Raw genomic sequence first — 23,058 nt, forward strand, 5'->3', positions numbered from 1 at the left:
GCGATCAGAGTGACTGTAAAATCGAAAGAATTGATCCAGTGGGGTCTAATAAAAAATATTTAAATAGTAACGTAGAGACAATGAACTAAGATATTTTATTTAAATTCCGCAATAGACCCTTCTTATAATGACGTGAAACGCGGAAAATCTGATGTTACACGAAATTTGATTGGCTCAACAAAACTATCGAGCCAATCAAACTTCGTGCAACATCAAACTTTCTGCGTTTCACGTCACTATTAAAAGGTCTGTTAAAGAGCTTATCAGTTAATTCTTGTTCACGACCCAGACCGGCAAAGTCAAGATACAAGCAAACGAGTTGAAGGTAAGTCACTATGTAATAACACATTTCTATAATACTGTACAGAGCGCTCTTTTTAAAGGTCCTGCATGAACTTAATATTGACACACTGTATTACTATTATAATATTGAGTATTTAGCACAGTGGATTTAATTATCCCCGCGCAGTTGAATTTTTTACACAATTGTGAGCAAGAAATTAACTGCGTCGAAAAATTGGCCATCAGTTTTTTCAGTTACATGCATGTGATTGGCCAGAGTTTTAAAATGAAGCAGCATCTGAACTGTCATGCATAAAAAAATGTCCGACAGGGAAGTGTGACACTGTCATGGTTCAGGCAACTCATCTGGAAACTATACAACAACATCCCCTTTTATAAGTCTGTTGACAGGTTACTATATCTTCTCCGATGCAATTCACTTCGGACGAACGAATTGTGTATTATTCTCTGGTTGCGCATCTAATAGCATGTGACTATATGTAACAAACTTTTGTTTTTTAAAACGCGGACAAAACTATATTATAAAAGTGATCACCTGAAGAGGAATACATAAGGTTTACTGTGTAATTTATGTCGGTGTATTATCATACTAATATAATGGTTCAGCCGTTGTTTGGCCGTAATTCCATGGCTGTCAGAATACGGCTTACGTAACTCAGCGTTGAGCAAAAACTACAAGAGGTACAAAAATAAAGACTGTGTTGGCACTCCGTCTGTACTCATCCAACGAATAAATAATTGAAAGAAATGAATGTTTTATTTCGTTTTCTGTAATGCTCAATGTGTATTTGCATGGTGAGGCCGACATTACATAGTTTTGTATAACAAGTATGTAATACACTCTTTCGAACTTAAAGTTTTATTAAATTTGTCTTGGTACGTCAGATAGGCAAATAAACTTTCGCTAAAACGGTAGCCCTGTATCTGGAGGAGAAAGAGCTGTGTATTTCATTATTATAGTTGGTCAAATTACGTCACATGACACCACCGCTCAAATCCTCGCAATTAAATTGGTATGACCGTGCGTACCTGTTTACAAATTTACTGAAATATCAATTTCCTGTTTGTTGTAAATAACATTAAGCGTTCACATCCCCGTCGTGGATTAGACTGATGCAATTTAAACTCGCTATTGTGAATGACTGTGACCGCCCAACTTTTAAATATCTCATAAAAAAATCCCAATTCTTCCGTTGACGTATTTCCGCATAGCACCCGAAAAATGTTGAGCTAGCCGGTTAATTAAGGGAAAGCACAGGGAGTAAGCATTGAAGAACATTTTGATCTTCCTAAAAATCGGCTGGTCGCTCGCTTTATAGGCGATAATTGGGGAGGAATGGTACATATTCATATAATCATGTTAACAGACCTGTAAGGACAGTGGATTTGAAACGGTATCTGTACTGTTATGCATAAAAAAGTGACCGACAGGGAAGTGTGACGCTGTCATGGTTCAACTAATCTGCAAACTATACAAGAACATCCCCTTTTATAAGTCTGTGGACACGTTACTATATTTTCTCCGATGCAATTCAATTCGGACGAACGAATTGTATATTACAGTCTGGTCGCGTATGCAATAGTATAATTATGAAACACACTTGATTATTAAATATCAGCTGTATAGCTTAATAAAGAACCCTTTATAAATATTAAGGATAATGTTCAAGAAGTTCTACTGAAACGATTATAGTTTCTTGTCAAAATACTTTTATGTAATTCAATGCAATATCAATTAATTATCAATTCAAAAGTAATATCAATTTCCTGTTTGCTGTAAATAACACTAAGCGGTCACATCCACGTCGTGGATCTACTGTGAATGAAATATCCGCCGAACTTTGAAATGTCTCGTAAAAACTATTCCTCCGTTGACGAATTTCCACATAGCAACCGAAAAATGTAGAGCTAGTTAATTATCGGAAACAAATAGTGAGCAAGCATGGAAAACATTTTAATGTTTCTAAACATCAGTTGGTCTCTATATGCATCGCCATCTTTATATAATTAGCCATCGGTTTCTTGAATAATCAAAGATTTTACATACTTACAGTAGCGTACCGGAGACGACGACTGCGCTTTAGATTAATTCTTGAAAAAATGAATCATCACAGCTAGAAAGCTCTTATACTTTGTTAGGGTAAATGCAAGCTTTGGCTGCGAAATATTGTAAAATAGGGAAAATATAGCCATGGGAAGTTGGTAAATTTTGTATTCTTTTGCATTTGTGCGGAAATGTGTAAATAATTTAGTTACAAACTTGCGGTCGTAATACAAGAGTATATACAAAATTCGTAAACTTCGCACGGCAATATTTTCCGAAAATTAAAACTTTTCGGAGCCGAACTTGGCAGTTTTATTAAACGGGGTAAGAAATTAGTCTAAAGTGCAAGTTGTCCATGGCACATATCCATATATTCATGTTACAGACCTGTAAAACAATTAATCTTGCAGAACATGAATATAAATTATGAGTATGTGCTCCCGCAATTATCGTATCCCGTACGCCATTGCATACTTATGCTTTATATTTTTAATATTTTGTAGTAATGGTTGCTTTCACAGCGACTCGACTTCTCTGTGGCCTAGTATTCACACTAGGTAAGTAGTTTTTGCTTCCTTGATTTCTTCTTGTACTTTGTTTGTGCATGAAATCAGAATCGAATATATGTGGCTGCGATGTCGCATTTAGTTTTTGGTGTTACCAACTGCTTTAAGGCAGAAAACTGCGACAAGTTGGCGCCTTTTCTAATCCGTTACGTACTTACATTACATAAAACCACATTATTTGTCCACAATAAAAGCCCAACAAAACGTCAAAGAAGGCGCATGAGTACAATCAACTTCATATATAATTACAGCGCTCCGATTAAAGTTGCGTACTATAACTTGGCACAAACGTCTTCAACCAGACAATCGTCAGAGTTCGCACCTGCTTGTTCAATGCTAACCAAGTTCCGTTGAACTGTAGAAATTTGGTGGATTATTATTGATGTTGTTAAACGGAACAAGTGGGTGGGTTGAGTTGAGTCCACAATTTAGATTCGGCAGACGACATTTAATAAAATTAGAGTGCTTCAAGGTTCGAATGGATATTGAGTCACGTTCGGGAGTTATATATTTAATTTTCATTTGATGCTTAACTCTTAAAAGTAAATAGCGTGCTTGAGTATCGTTAACATGATTTAAATTCTTAACCTGTCATTCACATTTGATCGAGCAATCAGTTTTGACGTCACGGATTAATAATTATATAAAATTTATGAGACCTGGTATACACTGAATTATTGTAATCAATCTGATTATGCATGATCGCGACATTCTCTCGAGTTATTTTAACATCGCGCCGACTTTCGGTTTGAAGATGTTATAGTCTTCAGATTATGTCTTGTTTTGTATTTTGTGAAATTGTCAGATGCAGGCATTGGTTTCTTATCTCGCTTGTGTCCTATTAATTTTTCTGTCATAGAGTCATAGTAAGTAAGCGTAACATCGTGTACCTTTTTGTCAAGATATTAAAGTGTACTTCATTGTATGAACTATAATATAAATCGGGATTTGTCTTTCTTCTTTTAAAGGTACCGCCACGTCTTTAACAACACCAGGTAAAACTTCCTATTTCTTTATGAAAAGTAGCTCTTGAAATTAAATCAAACTTGAAATAGCGTTTTCATTGCAATACATTATTTCTCTCTTTTCTTTCAGGTCCATGTGGTAATAACCATCTGTATACTCCTGCTACACTTAAAAGTCCTCTTTATCCCAGTTACTACCCTAACTCTATAGACTGCAACTGGACTATTTCTGACACCAATGGATCAAGGATTCTGTTAACGTTTTCATCTTTTTCGGTAGGTCATAATTAGGTAACTCTCTCAAAGCTTGACCCCACCAGTGGAATAAAACTTCCTTTTAATGTACTGAAATACGGCCAGCAAAGTAGTTTTATTTTTGTTTCACTTTTAGTTGGAAAGTCATTCACGTTGTAAATATGATTACTTGGACGTTTATGATGGTGACTCCTCGTATGCTCAAAAACTTGGGCGATATTGTGGAAACCAATTAAAACTAAGTCTGACATCATCTGGATCCCACCTCTTTATTGCGTTCCACTCGGATGGTAGTCATCAAAAAGAAGGATTTGTTTTGAATTTCTCAAATAAAATTGGTAAGTTTTACGTAGAAAGTTAACGCTAATGACGAACATTGAAAACGCATACATGTAAACAATCTGATTTTTCAATAATATAGTGTTCGATCATGCATCGATGATATCATTCACTAATTAGACAATTAAAGCCATGCTGTTTCCATAGTAACCGGATTTTTAAAATTTTTCTAGTCATACTCGCTTGTGAGTACGAGTGACTTACATAAACTCTAATCATACAATGATAATCAACATTTCAAATGAAAATTGAGTCATGTTTGGGAGTTTTTAGTTCGGACGTTTTCACATTTATTTCAAACCTTCCCCCAAACACAAACATATTTATTTCCTTTGATGCTTAACTGTTAATTAAGCAAGCTATATATTTTTAATAAATATCGTTTAACTAATTTAAATTCTTGACGTAAACCAAGGAAAGAACTATAAGACCTGCATGGTACTAAATACATAAAAAATGTTGTAGCTAATTAGCTCTAGTCAATCTGATAATGTTCGCGGAAAAAATTATCACGACTTTCGGTTTGAAGATGCCAGTTTCCAGATCATGTTTTGTTTTGTATTTTGTGAAATTGTCGGTTTGCATTATTTTCATCTCTCCCTTGGGCCCTATTAATTTTCTGTCATAGTAAGTAAGCGTAATATCGCGTACCTTCTTATCAACATAATTATTAAACATTACCCATTGTATTAACTATACAGGGTGTCCCAAAAAAACGCAACCACTTAAATATGCAAGAATATTAATATTGTTCGGGTTTGCACCATAGTTCAGCTAAAATGACTTTTAGCATTGTAAATGAAGGATTAAGAGCCATTTTCAATTCCCAGAGGTGCTTATCTATTGTGCTAGCTTTAGAGCTGTATTAATGTTCTGCATGTTTAAGTGGTTGCTTTTTTTTTGGGACACCCTGTATATAATATAAATCGAAATTTTTCTTTCTTCTTTAAAGGCACCGCCACGTCTTTAACAACTCCAGCTTATTAATGACTCTGAATTTTTTTATTAAAAAGTACTTCATAAAATCAAATCAAACTTGAAAAAGAGGTTTCATTGCAATAGATTATTTCTTACTTTTCTTGCAGGTCTATGTGGCATTAGCCACCTGTATGCTCCTGCTACAGTTAAAAGCCCTCTTTATCCCAGTTACTACCCTAACTCTATAGACTGCAACTGGATTATTTCTTGCACCAATGGGTCAAGGATTTTGTTAACGTTTACATCTTTTTCGGTAAGTCACAATTGGGTACATTACTTTAATTCGAGAGAGGATATATAGCCCTTTTATCTTGCAGAAATCAAGACGCATAAATATTATCTAGGTTATGAATAATTTCGGACTGAACCGCTCCAGCGCCGATTTTTCCAAATGAAGATCAACAAACATACCTGTTTGTTTACTATATTATAAACATTATATCTCTCGTCTAAAAGTCTAAATTCAACCTTAAAACATTAGTTTTTTAAGGTTTCAAATGTTATTAATTCTTTCGATATGCACATTCGTCCTTTTTTCGATACGGCCAGCAAAGTATTTTTTCTCACTTTTAGCTGGAAAGTGATTCCCGCTGTATTTATGATTATTTGGACGTTTATGATGGTGATTCCTCGTATGCATCAAAAATTGGGCGATATTGTGGAAGCCAATTACCACGAAGTTTGACATCATCTAGATCCCACCTTTTTATTGCGTTCCACTCGGATCTCAGTCAACGAAAACCAGGATTTGTTTTGAATTTCTCAAATAAATTTCGTAAGTTTACGCGGAGCTTTAACTCTAAGATAGCATGACGAACATTCAAAATCCATACATGGAAATTGTCTGATTATTCAATAAAGTAGTATTATAAGATAATATGACTACTATCAATGATGCATATCATTGACTATATGATTAGACAAATTTATGTGTGTTCCATACTAACGGTTTTTTCAATGTTTCTAATCGTCGTTAACTATACATACACGTGCACTCTAACTATACTAAGATAACTTAAGTATTCCCCGTTTATACTACACTCGATTTAATTGCACTGCACGACTAAACTGGGTATCCGTGCCCAATTTTATAGCCGCTCATGTCACCAAAACAAAGGCCAGGCACGGAGGAAATATGCACGGGTGCCCATTTTAACCGCGTCGTGCAATTAAATTAAGTGTATAGTGTGAAAAAGCTTTAATGTCTTTTCTATAATTTGTTTTTTTTCAGCTAATTTTTAATCTCATGTTTTTTTTCAGCCAAATTTTAATACTTAATTAATAACATTTTTTATCCCACAAAACGTGCTTTCGCATAATGCAAACGTTATAAACGCATAAAGAGTTTTTAACGACTCGATAATTTAAAAAAAATGTTTATTCGAAATTTTACATGCACCTATAAGGTGTCCATTGAAAGGCGTGGCTATTTTTAAGACTTGTTGTATTGCTTTGTGCTAAATTTTCAGTATGAAAATAAAATTATTTGATTTCTGATGGTGATTCTTTTTCTTCTGATGATCAGCTGCTTTTCATCGCAATTCCACTGAACTTATATAATATGTGTTTCTTTTTAAATAAATTTTGGTCAAAAAATCATTTTAATATCACTCCAATGCACCCCAAAACAAAAAGTTGTAAAATATTTATTATAAAGTCATTACGTTGCACCACTTGGCTCATATTATAATGTACTGATACGTTTTAGGTGGAAATAAAACACAATGCCAGAAACGAATCGATCTTGGATTTCTATTGGATAGTTCTGGTAGTATCGGGCTGACTAATTTTGGTAAAACAAAATCTTTTGTGAAAGATCTTATTGCCTATTTCAAAATTTCGCAAAATAACACAAGAGTGTCCGTGATATCATATGCGTCAACGTCAACATTGCATTTCTTCTTTTCTCAAAAATTTGTGTTTGCACAAGATCTTTATACAGCAATTGATAACATTTCGTACAGTGGTGGTGGAACTAACACCCACGAGGCGTTGATGCAAGCCTATAAAGATATGTTTAATGGCGAAAAAGACGTCCAGTTCCCAGGTTTGTAAACTGTCAATATATCAACGAGGTTTATAATACTGCTTATTGTACACAGCAAGCACATTAATCCATTCTGTTTTTATATAGTTATAATTAAAGTGTTAACACGTTATTTTTAATAGTGCTTAATTTTTCTGTATGCATGATATGTTATGTATATATAGAATCTACTATTATAACCTCACATTCATCAGCGCCGCGATCAGTTCTGTCCTTAATTCGCATATTGCGTGGCAATTGTGTAGCGATTTATACTTTCGAATCGACAACAAAAGTTTTTAAATTTCTTTGAAATTATAATGTCTTTAATACGCCCACTGTATTCATTAAAAACCTTCATTTCAAACAATGCATGTCAATGCATGTAACCACTTATGAATGCGCCCTAACTCCAATATCTTAGCATTTCAGTTCAGGGAGGGGCCCCCAAGTTCCGTAGTTATCACAATAATTGGCGTAGTTAGCACATATTCGTATACTCATGTTAACAGCCTTGAAAAGACGATCGATTTGAAAAAAAATAAAAAGAAATTGATCTCGCACAACATGAATAAGAATATGTGCTTTCCAATTATCATACTTCCTCACTACTGATCCTCCTCCTCCCAATTTATTAATGACTTTTTTAAATCGTAGCTAGCTAATCTGCCTTGTATGCCTACCAGTATCCTATCTGAAGAGGAAGAAAACGTGGGAAAATGCTTGTGGCATATTTCCCACCGCTTTATTCTTGTTGAATTTTTCAGAAACAAAGAAAATTTTGATTGTTTTTACTGATGGCAAAAGTCATGGAAGTGTTGAACAACCTTCAAAAGAACTAAAAAACATTGGCGTCGTAATATATTCAATTGGAATTGGATCTGGAATCGATGTCTCGGAGCTGGAAACAATGGCTTCTCCTGCTGCAAAAGATCACGTGTTCTTTTTGCGAAACTTTTACGAATTATCTGCTTTGGAAAAAAATATCCCTTATTCGGCTTGCAATGGTAATTTTTGGAATATGTTCAGGGGCCGGTTGTATCAAGCCCGTTTATCTTAAACGGTGGATAAGTCAAAATTAAATAACACTCTTACAACTCTCTTGAATGAGTCAACTTGAATATTATGCACTGAATTGTAGTTGTAAACAGTATCTTTGTATTAAGGTCAAAAACATTTTGTTTGCTTCTTGAATAAAACGGCAGACTTGCTCTCTATTTTGAACTTATCCACCGTTTAAGCTAAACGGGTTTGATACAACCGGCCCCAGACTGATAACTAATATACGGAAAATATTTTCTAGTTTATATTGTATAGATCTCCTCTCTGAGTATATTGTATAATCCCCATTGGAAAATCTGGACATTCACAATGCAAGTCATTTAAATAATAAGATATTTTGACCTCGCCGCACCTATAGTATTTTAATTTGTTGCGAATGCACATATAAACAAAGGAATTCTTGCAATTTAAACGTACAGGAATTAAAAACTATTAGGTTCGGTGCTTCATGGTTCGGCGCTTCATTTTGCAAAATGGTTTTTCGTGTATAAAGCAAAGTTACGTGCTTGTCCTAATGCTTGGCCTAATGCTATTATTCTAAAAAGAGGGAGGTAAATGATGCACATATTTCAGAGTGCATGACGAATATTGTATAGTACGTAATTTGAAATTTTACGTTACGAGTTTCGTAGCAAAACGAAAGGCTGTAGCGCGCGTATGACCAGTATAAATGAAATTACAATAACGAGCGACAGCCATACCGTCACTATAATTTCCGCAAATGTATTGTTTTCAGAAAAAAGTGAATGCTACAAATGCCATAAGCAAGCGTCGTGTATTAATACCAATAGCACGCTCCACTGCTCTTGCAACAACGGTTTCACTGGAAATGGATCTTCATGCACAGGTGCGTTTCTCTTTTAGTGATAATTTATTACATATTTTCTTTACACTTCATACTTAGATCGCCATGACATCGCAGGAATTGGTATACTTGCTGGTTTCAGGCTTTGTGGGAAAAATATTAATAAATACTCATTCTTGCTTCTTAATATTCTTGTAATTTGCATGGTGACTACAAGTAAATGAATTAGCTTGTAGGCATACCACGTAAGTATTTTATGCTGCAAAGCTTTCGATCCGTTAACCCGGACCTTCATCAGTGCAAATAAAATTAAAACACATTAGGTGTAAATCGCACTGATGAAGGACCTGGTTAACGACCCCTAATTAAGTTTTGCATTGTTTATTGTATTTACCTGGTGTCCCTACCGGTTAATTTACCTAAAGTATTTCGTGTACAAAAGATTCTAAGATTGCACACGGTAAAACGAATCATCTCAATGAATAACCTTAGCTTGTGTATACTTTAAGCCTCAAAATGGCCAATTCACAGCTGTCACATGTATATGATGAGGTGTTAAAAGATTGCAGAGTCCGTTTTCATATTGAACTTTTTAAGCTATTCAATAATTTTATATTTGATAGTGATACATAAATATACAACCGTGATCCATGATTAAATTTACGGGCTGAAATTTTTTTCACCAATTTCTGCGGTGTTGACCAATATTGATTTTGTTTTTGAAGCTATTATATTTCTAAATCTTTTTCAATATATTATATTTCAGATGTCAATGAATGTGAAATTGGAACAAACAACTGCAATGGCAACGCATCGTGCAAAAATACTTTTGGCTCGTTTAACTGTGTTTGCAATATTGGATTTATTGGCAATGGAACGACATGTAAAGTACACATTTTACTGAAATTAAGGATAATATTCATCAAGCTAATACAAAATGTTCCGGCTATTTTTGTTATTGTGTGTGATGCGTTTACATTTAACCCCGAAAGATAGAATTGAGGAAAATTCGCATAGAAGCTAGATCTTGCAATGAAAGGAAAGCTGAATGACGACAAAATTAGTCAGCCTGTCACTTACACTCAATTTCAGTTTTATGAAATTAAAAAAGTACTAAATTAATGATTGAAAGTTATACTTCCACAATTGACTTAACTTTTGTAAGGAAATAGTAGTTTAACCGGTCTATTACAATAACAACCACATTTAATTGGCGATTCATGTAAAATATTATATTTTAGGTAAAGAAATAACAATATGCACAAAAAACATCGATCTTGGATTTATATTGGACAGTTCTGGCAGCATTGGTCGTTACAGCTTTGATATAACGAAGTCATTTGTGAAAGATCTCACGAAATATTTCACGATTTCCCAAAACAGCACAAGAGTGTCAGTGATGTCATATGCGTCACAGACCACACTGCATTTTCACTTTTCCCGAGTATTTGGAACCCGACAGGATCTTTATTCAGCAATCAACAACATTCCATACAGTGGAGGGGGAACGAACACTCATCTGGCGTTATTGAGAGCGTATATTGATATGTTTAATGCCAAAAATGGTTCCCGTTTTTCAGGTATCGTTTAACGTAATGTGTACTTTTCATAATTTCTTTCACCATCCTTAGCAATTTATTCGTACCAAAAAAAACAGCTATTGTCGGAAGAGTTAGTCAATCTTACTAACAATACTCGCGAATTTTAGGCAGTGGTCGTACCACATTTTTTGCGAAGCTCTTTTAATTTACCTTCCAGAATCGATTCCTCGCACGGCACATTAATTTTATTGTAACCTACTGCGACAAGACAACGCTTCAAGATTTTGAATAGCAATATAATTATTTTACACCCCTCTACTTTCAACCCTTCGTTTACGTTCCTATTATATTGTAAAATCCTATTATATTATAAAATATTATAAAATTTATGATAATAATTTTTCTTCTCTTTGAATAATTATTCGGCGTAATACCAGTGAATAATCTTTAGGTTTAAAGAAAGTTTTGATCGTTTTCACGGATGGCAAAAGCAATGGAAATGTACACCCACCTTCTCAACAACTTAAAAAAATCGGTGTTGTAATATATTCCGTTGGAATTGGGTCTGGAATTCATTTGTCAGACTTGAAAACGATGGCTTCCTCTCCTTCAAATAAACACGTGTTCCATTTGTCTAATTTTAATGATCTATCAACTTTGGAGAAAAATATCTCAAACTCTGCTTGTAATGGTAATGTATCAAAATGTGTTCAAATTTATAACTAATACGAAGAATACATATCCCCAATTATGAGTTTTGTTCTGGCTGTCCATGAAACAATGAAACTCTCAGGAAAAAAAACACTCAATATTTTGCTTTAAAGTGCCTATATCACTTGTGGGATCTTTACGGATTTGAATAGAGCTTGAAAAATTAGTTTATAAGTTCTTCAACATTTTTTGATATAATTAAATAGTTTCGAAAATACGTCGGTTGGGGGAACTGGGACTCAGGAATGATTTGCAAACACGCCGTCTTTTATAATGTAAACATGAAAAGTTTCACTGGCGATATAGTTTGCGCTTTTGAAGAAAAAAAATGCGGGAACGGTGTGTTGTGTATTGCTGTAGCAACTGGGCGAGTTTTTCTTTGAATATTTTACGTTATTGGAAAATCGAAGTATGATTACATTTGATTATATTATGTTTGACAAGAACTCGGTTTCTGAGTCCCAGGCCCCCGAGCAAGACGGAAATTTAGGCAAATCGTCATGTTTACATGTAAATATTTCCGAAACTATTTAACTATATCAAAAAAAGTTGTAGAACTTATAAACTAATTTTTTAAGCTCTATTCAAATTCGTAAAGATCCCACAAGTGATATAGGTAGGCACTTTAAGGCATACGCCTGTATTCTAAAAGCTCACTCACACTCAAACTCATTGAGTGGGAGATCTTAATCTTCTCATACAGTTTCAATGGCGGTATTTCCAGCCGAACAGGGGCTTGATTTTCAGTGATTTACCTTATATCTTTCCATCTATTCAGAAAAAACTTTCTCATTGATCAGCATTAACGAAAATTATATGTCACACTCGATGAGTATGAGTGTGAGTGAGCTTTTTGAATACAGGCGATAGAGTCTTTCGCCTGTATTCAAAAAGCTCACTTACACTCATACTCATCGAGTGTGACATATAAATTTCGTTAATGGTGATCAATGAGAAAGTTTTTTCTGAATAGATGGAAAGATATAAGGTAAATCACTGAAAATCAAGCCCCTGTTCGGCTGGAAATACCGCCATTGAAACGTTATGAGAAGATTAAGATCTCCCACTCAATGAGTTTGAGTGTGAGTGAGCTTTTAGAATACAGGCGTTTAAGTATGTTGTTATTTGTGAGAGTTTCATTCTTAAAATTCCTCAACATAATATTATCCTTCCCGTCCTCAAACTCTTATACCTGCAAAATTTTGTTAAACCAAAAGACATCGCGACGGGGTAATAAAGTTATCAAATATGTCATACAGGAATTTCTCAGCGTTTCTCTTCTTGTCTTGCGCAGGGAACACTATTAACAGCAACTATTTACCAGTTACAGTTATATCCATTTACAAAAGGAAGGAATTAATTTTAATTTCCATTATTTCTGCAAGTAGTTTGGAATAATTTCATTATTGCATTTTAGATGATTATGAATGTTACCGCTGCGATATTCATGCATCGTGTCTTGAAACTAATGGCTCACTTCACTGCTTTTGTAACGTTGGTTTTGTTGGAGATGGATATTCATGCGCAGGTATAGTCACAAGCTAAAATTTACGCTGGGGTTTTCGCGATATCTACTAATTAATTAATTAATTTACTAGAAATACATGCATGCAGCAACCCCTCGCCATTTTAAACGAAGCAAAATATTTCCTGCGCTACCCAGTCCTAACTTTTTACGCTAATATTATAAAAAAACTCCTGCAAATTTTTCGGAAACAAAGACAGTCGTAAAGGTGAACAGAAATCACCTGTTTGCCTGCTGCATTACGTTGCAGTTTAAGTGAGTGTTAAACTTTTCTATAGCCAAACCTTCAAAACATCAAAACAGCACAAATAATTATAATAACCATACAAGCACTAAACGTCGAATGTTGTTTTTCGTCTATTTATCCCCGAGCTGGTGCAAAGCACCGAACGAGGGTACTAATTCCGCCCGGAGATTTTAATTACGCCCGGGAATACAAATGCGAAATGAAAGTTGTCCGCCATTATGTCATGGACGTTGGGCGTTTTGTAGGTTATGCGCATGCGTGAGTATAAGACGAGTTAAAACTGGTAACTAGCAATAATTTATAACGTGCGATTGGCTAAATTAAAATTTGGGTCACGTCAGCATAACTGATATTTTGAATTATAAAACTTTTTTTAAATAATATTTTTCATTTGGATGGTCTTAAAGATATACGAAAAATTGACTCATAAAATTGATTAAAATATAATGTGAAAGATGCCTTTGGATAGAAAAATTTTCATTCAAATGGATGGTAAGAAATCTACGATTTTGAAGCATTTTTAAAGTGTTTTTGAACAGGTAAATGGGTAGATTTGTGTTTTATAAAAGCATACAAGCATTTTGTAAGTTTAATATGTGTGTGAACTTATTCGTCAATTTCGTTAAAATGATTTTGATTTAGAAAGTATTTATTTTCAAAGGTGAATTGGTTTAAAAAGTAATTGAAATTTCGCTAAAAATTGTAGTATTTAAAACTATTCGTAGCACAATTATGATTATAGTCGAATTTGATTGCTCGAGAGTCGACTTTATAATTGTACCAAGATATAAGATTTTACTTTACGACTTCGATCATTCAGCAGAAACGAGTATTATAGGATTTCAGTGATGGAAATATAAGTTTATTGCTTCAGGCAAGGGGACTTTGCATGCAATGTATTTCTAGTTTTATTCAATGATTTTAGCGACTATATAAGCTGCCAAGGAATATTTGTTTTATCAAAACTCTGAAGTACACTTTTGAGAACTCTTTTTAAAGTGATGATGTAAAGCCTTAAACGGTCAGTTAGCTCCTTGTAAAACGACACACCAAGCTCGTACTTGTCAAAATAACAATGCATTCTTACAGCAAACACTGAATAAGCAAAATATAGACACCTACCACTTCAAAGATTATAAAATACGAGTCGTCCCTATTTCACCAACTGTTTCTGTGCTGTGATGACCTTTAAATATTTTATTATTGTTTTAATATTTGACTCCATGATTTCAATTTATATTTTTTGAAAAATAGTTTGCAAAATGACGGTTAAAATGCTGACGCTCTCATGCTTGCTCTCTTTTTGTCTTAGCCATGCTTGCTCTCTTTTTGTCTTAGCCAATCAGCAAATTGTAGACGACCGTGTATGCGCAAAACTACTATAACCATTGAACGTCCATGACATTTGGGCAACTTTGGACTCGCCTATGTTCTGTCAGAATACCCGGGTGTAATTCCTAATCTTTTCCTAATCTCCGGGCGGTATCAGTACCCTCGCACGGCGCTTCGCCCCGGCTCGGAGATAAAAAATTTGTTTGTATTTGTTGCTGATTTTATATTTCAGATGTGAATGAATGTCAAAATGGGACTAACATTTGCAATCGTAACGCGTCGTGCAACAATACCATTGGTTCTTTTGACTGTCTTTGCAACACCGGCTATTTTGGTGATGGAATAACATGTACGGTAGATAAATATTTGCTTATTCTAAATATAGTTTTTTAAATCTCAATTATGCATGTATTTCAAATAATTTTTTATGCGTTACAAACCTCTCAAAACTCATTCCCATCCAGTTCATGTGTTTTGACATAGGCGCGTGAACATTCAAGACATTTTGTTTTGCAAAAAAAATCACAACTTGGTATGTTCTTGCATGGAGTTTGCCTCCTCCGCAGGCGCTACGGAGCGTTTCGTGCGATTTCAAAAAATTCGGGTTACAACGTCTATTGCTTTCGTTTCTAAATTTCTGCCAATTACTGCCCGATATATTTGCCCGGAAAAGGGCCTGGGTATGAGGTAGGCATCAAATAATAAGATAAAATGAGCTAAAAATTTTTTTACAAAGCTCGGAAAACTTAAAAGTTTCCCTTACCAACCATATTCTTAACTCATTATAGGTGAAGAAGTATGCACAGAAAGGATTGACCTCGGGTTCATTTTGGACAGTTCTGGCAGTATTGGGGGATATAATTTTGCTCTAACCAAATCTTTTGTGAAAGATGTAACGGACAATTTCGAAATATCTCAAAAGTACACAAGAGTGTCAGTGATGTCATATGCGACAAGCACAAAACTACATTTTAAATTTTCTCGAGTATTCCGAACCCGACAAGATATTTATGCAGCAGTAGATAACATTCCATACAGTGGAGGGGTGACGAACACCCATCTGGCACTTACGAGAGCGTATACTGATATGTTTAATGCCAAAAATGGTTCCCGTTTTTCAGGTTTGTTTATTAATATTGCTATGGTCTTGGGTAACTGAGGCAGGGGGGAAGCAAGAACTCGAGCTTGTTTTTCTAGAGGTGTTATAATGATTTTTATCGCATTGAACCAAACGTCGGTCGACTGAAATTATTGATAAATTGGTTAATTTGTTCTCGTCACTCGAATAAGTTTGCTGAAATCATTCGCCTTCCCCACCCCCAAACCTTTTTATAGGCCTGTACGCCTATATAATATTGCTATCAGATTTTATGTGTCAAATTTATATATTCATTTGTTTTGTGGTATTGCAGATGTAACCTTGAACATGTTAGCGAACTACCAGCTTCCACTCTGATTTTCATATATTTTGAACTGCATAGATTTGTCTTGATTTTTTGCAGCAGCATTGAAATTGAAATAATAAAAATCAAGATAATATTATAATTTGTAGGCTCTGGTTTGCCTGTGCTTTTGTTTTTCTCTGTAATAAATCTTTGAAAAACAATTGCGCCTAACCAAATAGTTAAATATCTTTACAGGTGTAAAGAAAGTGTTAATTGTTTTTACGGACGGCAAAAGCAGTGGACATGTATACCAATTATCCCAGCAATTAAAAGATGTCGGCGTTGTAATATTTTCTATTGGTATTGGGTCAGGAGTCGATTCTTCAGAGTTGAAAACAATGGCTTCCCTTCCTGCAAGTGATCATGTGTTCCTTTTGAGCCATTTTCATAAACTATCAACTTTGGAACGGAATATCTCATATTCCACATGCAATGGTATATGTTCCGACTTTTGTTCAAATTTAAAACTGATACGAAAAATATGTCGTACCTCTGTATACGGTGATGCGCTCCCTCAGATTTATGTCAGGGATCTTAGGATGCTCCAAATCTACAACGCGGACGTTACATGAAAACCCGGATTGTTAGAAACCCAGTTTTAATTAGTTTCACATACAGTTCTGACCTTGTTTGCCAAAAGGAGTCCATAATTTTCATTCCTGCTGTGAAACTGTGGAAATGAAGGCTGTTTTACGTACTTCATGGCCGCGTCGTCGATTTGGTGTAACTAAAGGCTTCCATTTTTCCCAAAATCTAGGTTCATAAATTCTTTCTGATTTCTGACCATGAACATTAATTCTTAATCAATCAATTGCAGCCTTATTTACCTCAAAACGATTAACTGGATACCGAAAAATACTTTTTTACAGATTTACATGAATGCTACCACTGTGATATTCACTCATCTTGTATAAAAACGAATGGCTCATTTCACTGCTTTTGCAATATCGGGTATACTGGGGATGGAATGACATGCAACGGTAACTCTTTAAGAATTTATGACATAAATATTGCACGATAAACCACGGTTACTTTTAAATTTTTGGAAAAGCTGATGATGGTTTTCGTCGTAAATGTTCCATTTCAGATGTGAATGAATGTGAAATTGGAAGAAACAACTGCAATAGTAACGCGTCTTGCAAGAATACCGATGGCTCTTTTAACTGTCTTTGCAACACGGGCTATTTCGGAGATGGAATAACATGTAGAGTACATTTTTAATACATTTAAAATCAATATGATATTCATCAATATTATCAAAAAATTCGATTAGCAAGTGCAAATCTTCCTGAGAGCAAAATTTCCTCCGCTTTTCTTGTAGCATCTGTCTGCCTAAAAATACGTATAAGACAAAATGTTCGATAAACATATTTTCACAAATCTTTTTGAAAAAAATTCTATATGTATGTTTACCCAACAATGTCGCTGAGAAAAGCCGTAGTGCATACGCAAATGCAATGATCGTCCACAGATTAGAAAAGCTTATAAACATAAAAATTGTACTCGTCATTGATAGGCTAGTTCCAAGATTAAAAGCAGCCAGTTAATATAGGATATTGCCAGATGCTATACCCTCAACCTCTCGGCATAGCACGGTTAAAAGGCGTACCAATGCGAATTTCATCCATGCCCGGCCTTTGTATTGACATATAGACTGAGCACATTAAAATTTTGTACGGAAACCAATTAGCCACTTCCTAATGCAACAGGATACTTGATCTAGTCCATGATCTAAAGCCTCTATGGATGGTTTGGAGAGACAGGAAATAATCATTTGCAATCATTTGTCCCTCCAAACAGTTCATAAATACTTTGTGGTTTTTGACTAGACCCAGTACCCTGCTCGATTGGGAAAAGGCTAATTTTAGACTTGTCGTGCCAATAAAATTTTCATTTAATTTTAAGGTGAAAAAATAACGATGTGCACAAAAAAGATCGATCTTGGATTTATATTGGACAGTTCTGGCAGTATTAACCGTTACAGTTTTGGTAAAATGAAATCTTTTGTAAAAGATCTCGCAAACTTTTTCACGATTTCTCAAAACAGCACAAGAGTGTCAGTGATATCTTATGCGACATGGACCACACTGCATTTTCCCTTTTCTCGAGTATTTGGAACCCGACAAGATCTTTATTCAGCAATAGATAACATTCCATACCATGGAGGAGGAACGAACACCCATCTTGCGTTGTTAAGAGCGTATACAGATATGTTTAATGCCAAAAACGGTTCCCGACTCACAGGTTTGTTTGGTATCAGAATGCTGCAAATTGCATGTTTATAGAAATCAAATAACCGGAGCGAATTGAACTTTTGTACACCACTAATTTTAACATTTTTAAACTTTCTAGATACAATATTTATTAAATTTTTAGTCTTTTCTTTTGCTCTCTCTCCCTTTCAAAATCTCTCCAATAACTTGTAAAATAGTAGTGTAATACAAGCGAAATATCTTTAGGTGTAAAGAAAGTTTTGATCGTTTTTACCGATGGCCATAGCACTGGAAATGTATACCAACCCTCCCAGCAACTCAAGAATATCGGTGTTGTAATATATTCTATCGGAATTGGGTCTGGAATCCATTTTTCAGAGTTGAAAACAATGGCTTCTCCTCCTGCGAATAATCATGTGTACCTTTTGCGAAATTTTTATGGACTATCAACCTTGGAAAAGAATATCTCATATTCTGCTTGCAACGGTAAATAAATGTTTTAAAATGTGTTTAAAGTTTTATATATGGCTTATTATGGGTTGGATGGATGCTATCTTTCCGAGAGAAATATTGTTGCTATAATTATGCTGTTGCTATAATCCAGCTTTTTAAAGGAAAAATCATAAATTATCATTTACATTGCTACGACAATTAGTACATTCTAAACATTACCTTCTAGATAATTATGAATGTCACAGCTGCGATATTCATGCATCGTGTCTCAAATCCAATGGCTCTTTTCGCTGCTTTTGTAAAATCGGTTACACTGGAGATGGATTATCATGTAATGGTATGTTTTCAGAAACTCAGAATTGACATTAACATTGCATTATACTATATATGCATTATACTATATATCGAAATTGATGATCAATAGCTTATAGCCAATGTTGTATTTCATGCAGATGTGAATGAATGTGAAATTGGAACTAACAACTGCAATAGTAACGCGTCTTGCAACAATACCATTGGCTCATTCAGATGTGCTTGCAATGTCGGCTATGTTGGAGATGGAATAACATGTACAGTAGAGATTTAATATAATTAGAAAAAAATTAAGTGATATATCTGACTAAAGTACAGCAATTAAAGTACTAGCTGTTCAAAAATAACCTAACAAAACCGCTGTAAACCTACGTCAAACCTCGGTCTGATCGCGGTTAAACCGAGGCCAGACCGAGGTCGAACCGCGATGAGACGGAGATTTAACCTCTGCCTAACTCGGTCTGACAAACATTTCTTAAGATGTTTTCGATATGATTATTGTGTTGTCGTTCTGAGTTGTTCCCAACATTTCGTGTGGAAGCGAACAGCAACCGCGATATCGTATTTTTTCTCTTGGGGTCGACTGCGGTTTCTATCGGTCGACCGTGACCGAACTGCATCCGAACCGCAACCGCAGTGTTTGGTTATTTCTGGACAGTACGGTACTTATTTTTCCGTGACTACAAAAAAAACTTTCTCCGACGGTCAGAAAATCATCAGAATCAGGATTTACGAATCTGTTGCAGAAAGTTCAATGCGTTTCACAAACATAATTACAAATTTTTTGATTAAATATTTTTTATTAGAAATAATTACTTTACTGTTTTTTTAAAAGCATTTTCGTTTTCTTTCTATAAACATCTTGCCGCCATTTTGAAAAATCCGCTTGGGACACTTGAGTGATAATCACGCAATAACCCGAGGTCGCTCGACCGATCAGCGGCCAAAATTTTTATTTATCACCTGTTTAATTATACTAAATAAACATTAATCTATTCATAATTCCCATAATAACCATCTAGAGACGAATCTGTATCTTTTAGCGTTTCAAAGGCCACTACATGTAACTGTACTATTAGTGTGTTGTCTTAATGCCGTTATCTATACGTTTTACAGGTAGAGACGTTACAATCTGCACCAAACAGATCGACCTTGGGTTTGTAATGGACAGTTCTGGCAGCATTGGACGTTATAATTTTGAAAAAACCAAATCTTTTATAAAACATTTTACGGATTATTTCAAAATTTCTCCAAACGAAACAAGAGTGTCGGTGATAACGTACGCGACAACGCCAACATTACATTTTGGATTTTCTCGAAAATTCAGGACACGACGGAATCTTTATTCGGCAATAGATAACATTCCATACAACGGAGGGGGAACGAACACCGCGAGGGCTTTATCAGAAGCATATATAGATATGTTTGATACACAGAATGGTGCTAGGATTTCAGGTATTTGATCATTTGATTTTCGAATTATCAATCCATTTTCTCATTTTCTTTTGAAAAGCGCGTGCTACTATTATATTTAAGCTTGTCTTACAAATATATAGGTTTTAAAAAAAAATAATTCCGATACAAATTTCAAATTATTTTTTTCTTTGGTCTAGCTAGTAAATATGTTTAGTTTTGAATCGTAAACTATTACTACTTTAAATCATAATATTTCGAGAAACGAGACGTTCAAAAGGATGTTGGCTATTTACTTCTATTTAAAGATATTGGAATCGCGACCAGGATTGAACGTAGCGGAAAATTGAAACGTTCTCTGGTTGTAAATATTTCATCTTTAACAATCTTTCATCTGCCAGACTGCAGCCTTCAACAGGTAGCTAAAAATACAACGACTGACAACAAATACCAACGGTTTACAATACCAAATCACGCCTAGGGTTGATAATTACAATATTAGGCACAACATACAAATAACAAATATCAAATTCGCCTACATATAATTCTAGGAACTATGTAAAATGTTCTATTTCTTCAATAAAAACCGGCATAGATATTGTAAGGGAAATGCATGTCATTTTTCTCAGCATTAGTTGTGAGTGCGGTATATGCCACGACTCAAGTGTCGCTCTATTTCGGTAGTATGATTAGCAATATTTGAGCCTGTTTTATGTGTCACGACATTCCTGGTGTGTTTTGGCTTTCTAGTGATGAAATCCCGCCCTGTCTCGCCGATGTAACTCCACAAACAGTCCGCGCAATTTATGTGGTTTAAATAAACTGATATATTTGTCTGTTTTTCAGGTTATGGTCTGTCTTTCGATGATTTGTTCAAGCGTGTGTAAAGGTTTATTCGGGACTCCGATTCCGTATTGTTTAAGGAGACGTTTGAGAGGTTCTCTTAGTCCTTTCACGTATAGTAGAGTAGCGTAGTCAACATTTCTGCATGGTTCAACGTTTCCAAAGAACTTACGAACAAACTCTACTTGTGACAGGGTCTTGTACCTTATTATTGCGCCCGTTTCTTATATACCTCTGTCAAATTCTATTCCGACCAGAGAAGCTTGTTCCTGAGTTCTTTGGAAGAGTGGTACCATACAGAAATGTTGACTACGCTACTCTACCATACGTACTAACAGAACCTCACAAACGTTAATTTCTTAAACCATATGGGATCCGAGTCGCAACAAAACCTTTACGCACGATTGAACAAATCATGGAAAGACAGAACATCGCCTGAAAAGCAGACAAATTTAATTTATTGCATAAATTGCGCTGACTGTTCGTGGAGTTACATCGGCGAGACAGGGCGGGCTATCATGAAAAGAAAGAGAGAACACACGATCTATTCGAGAAATGTCGTGAAACTTAAAATAGGCTCAAAGATTGCTCTGCATGCTTGGTGTTACGACCATAAAATTAATTTTAATAACAGCCAAGTTATTGACAAAGCTAACTGCCGACATAGAGCGACACTTGATTCGTAGCATACCGCACTCACAACTAATACTGACAATAGTGCTAAGAATTTACCCGATCAATATTAATGCGGGTTTTTATTGAAGAAATAAACCATTTTACACAGTTTTTAGAGTTATATATGTAGGCGCATTTGATATTTTGTTATTTGTTTCTGTCATATTGTAATTATCAACCCTAGGCGTGTTTTTGTAATTGTAAACCGTAGGTATTTTTGCAGTTGCCGTATTTTAACAATACCCGTTGTAGCCTGTAGGCTGCAGTCTGGAAGCCGAAAGCTCGTTACAAATTAAGTATTTACAACGAAAAAACGTTTCAATTATTTGTTTTTACTTATAGTTTATAGCAAATTGCAAATGGCCAGGATTTAGTACAAAAGTTCATATTATTAAATTGTATCCTGGGGCATAATTCTACTATTTGTCACCTGCCATCAAATCCTGTGTCAAACATATATATCAAATCTACGAGTTTTGCAAGGGGAACAAAGGGATAAAATATATTAACGTGCCAACAAAACACAGAAAAACAGCGTTGTCATATAACATATTTAACGAAGGCAGATCAGTAAATGTAGTTGTTGCAAATCTTCCGTATTTTTCTTCTTATGCTTGCTAATAATATTTAGGAATAACGAGAATTTTAATAGTTTTTACTGACGGAAAAAGCAGTGGAAATGTTTATTATCCTTCTCAACAACTCAAAAACATGGGTGTCGTAATATTCTCAATTGGAGTTGGTTCAGGAATCGATGTCTTAGAGCTCGAGACAATGGCTTCTTCTCCTGCAAAAGACCATGTGTTCCTAATCCACAATTTCAATGAGTTTGCTGATTTGGCTCACAATATGTCATTTGATGCTTGCAATGGTATGTTATTAATATCTGTTATTCATTGAATAGAATTGGTAAAATGGTATTATATCTCCCATGTTGAAATTAAACGGACCCCTTTCTGTTACAGGCAACACCACAAACATAACGCGAGGTAACTTTTTAGAACA

General features: G+C 34.9%; 2 protein-coding genes across 2 annotated transcripts in view; both read left to right on the forward strand.

Moving 5' to 3' along the window:
- The first annotated feature begins 272 nt into the window (after positions 1-272).
- Positions 273-6,721, forward strand: LOC114515558 (neuropilin-2-like). Its single transcript, XM_028534841.1, has 8 exons — positions 273-325; positions 2,851-2,904; positions 3,882-3,908; positions 4,009-4,154; positions 4,270-4,471; positions 5,558-5,703; positions 6,024-6,129; positions 6,711-6,721. Exons 2-8 carry the CDS (start codon positions 2,853-2,855, stop codon positions 6,719-6,721), a joined length of 690 nt encoding a protein of 229 aa, XP_028390642.1. The 5' UTR covers positions 273-325; positions 2,851-2,852.
- A 642-nt stretch (positions 6,722-7,363) lies between these two features.
- LOC114515559 overlaps positions 7,364-23,058 on the forward strand; it is a 30,583-nt gene continuing 14,888 nt past the window's right edge. The window contains exons 1-19 of the mRNA XM_028534842.1: positions 7,364-7,497; positions 8,244-8,483; positions 9,275-9,385; positions 10,110-10,226; positions 10,585-10,923; positions 11,336-11,575; positions 13,013-13,123; positions 14,932-15,048; positions 15,488-15,820; positions 16,340-16,579; positions 17,014-17,124; positions 17,232-17,348; positions 18,050-18,388; positions 18,604-18,843; positions 19,037-19,147; positions 19,263-19,379; positions 20,239-20,577; positions 22,685-22,924; positions 23,019-23,042. Of these exons, the coding sequence (XP_028390643.1) occupies positions 7,446-7,497; positions 8,244-8,483; positions 9,275-9,385; positions 10,110-10,226; positions 10,585-10,923; positions 11,336-11,575; positions 13,013-13,123; positions 14,932-15,048; positions 15,488-15,820; positions 16,340-16,579; positions 17,014-17,124; positions 17,232-17,348; positions 18,050-18,388; positions 18,604-18,843; positions 19,037-19,147; positions 19,263-19,379; positions 20,239-20,577; positions 22,685-22,924; positions 23,019-23,042 (3,538 nt within the window). The 5' untranslated portion in view covers positions 7,364-7,445. The remainder of the gene's footprint in view (positions 7,498-8,243; positions 8,484-9,274; positions 9,386-10,109; positions 10,227-10,584; positions 10,924-11,335; positions 11,576-13,012; positions 13,124-14,931; positions 15,049-15,487; positions 15,821-16,339; positions 16,580-17,013; positions 17,125-17,231; positions 17,349-18,049; positions 18,389-18,603; positions 18,844-19,036; positions 19,148-19,262; positions 19,380-20,238; positions 20,578-22,684; positions 22,925-23,018; positions 23,043-23,058) is intronic.

Source organism: Dendronephthya gigantea, unplaced genomic scaffold (genome assembly GCF_004324835.1).
Source record: "Dendronephthya gigantea isolate DGI-Jeju-01 unplaced genomic scaffold, DenGig_1.0 000004F, whole genome shotgun sequence".
Taxonomy (NCBI): Eukaryota; Metazoa; Cnidaria; class Anthozoa; order Malacalcyonacea; family Nephtheidae; genus Dendronephthya; species Dendronephthya gigantea.

What these genes read in the sequence shown, in the direction of transcription:
- LOC114515558 (XM_028534841.1), top strand. Translation starts at nt 2,853, where the DNA reads ATGGTTGCTTTCACAGCGACTCGACTTCTCTGTGGCCTAGTATTCACA. An exon ending in CACGTCTTTAACAACACCAG is followed by an intron (nt 3,909 to 4,008) that starts GTAAAACTTCCT and finishes CTTTTCTTTCAG; the next exon opens with GTCCATGTGGTAATAACCAT. An exon ending in GAATTTCTCAAATAAAATTG is followed by an intron (nt 4,472 to 5,557) that starts GTAAGTTTTACG and finishes CTTTTCTTGCAG; the next exon opens with GTCTATGTGGCATTAGCCAC.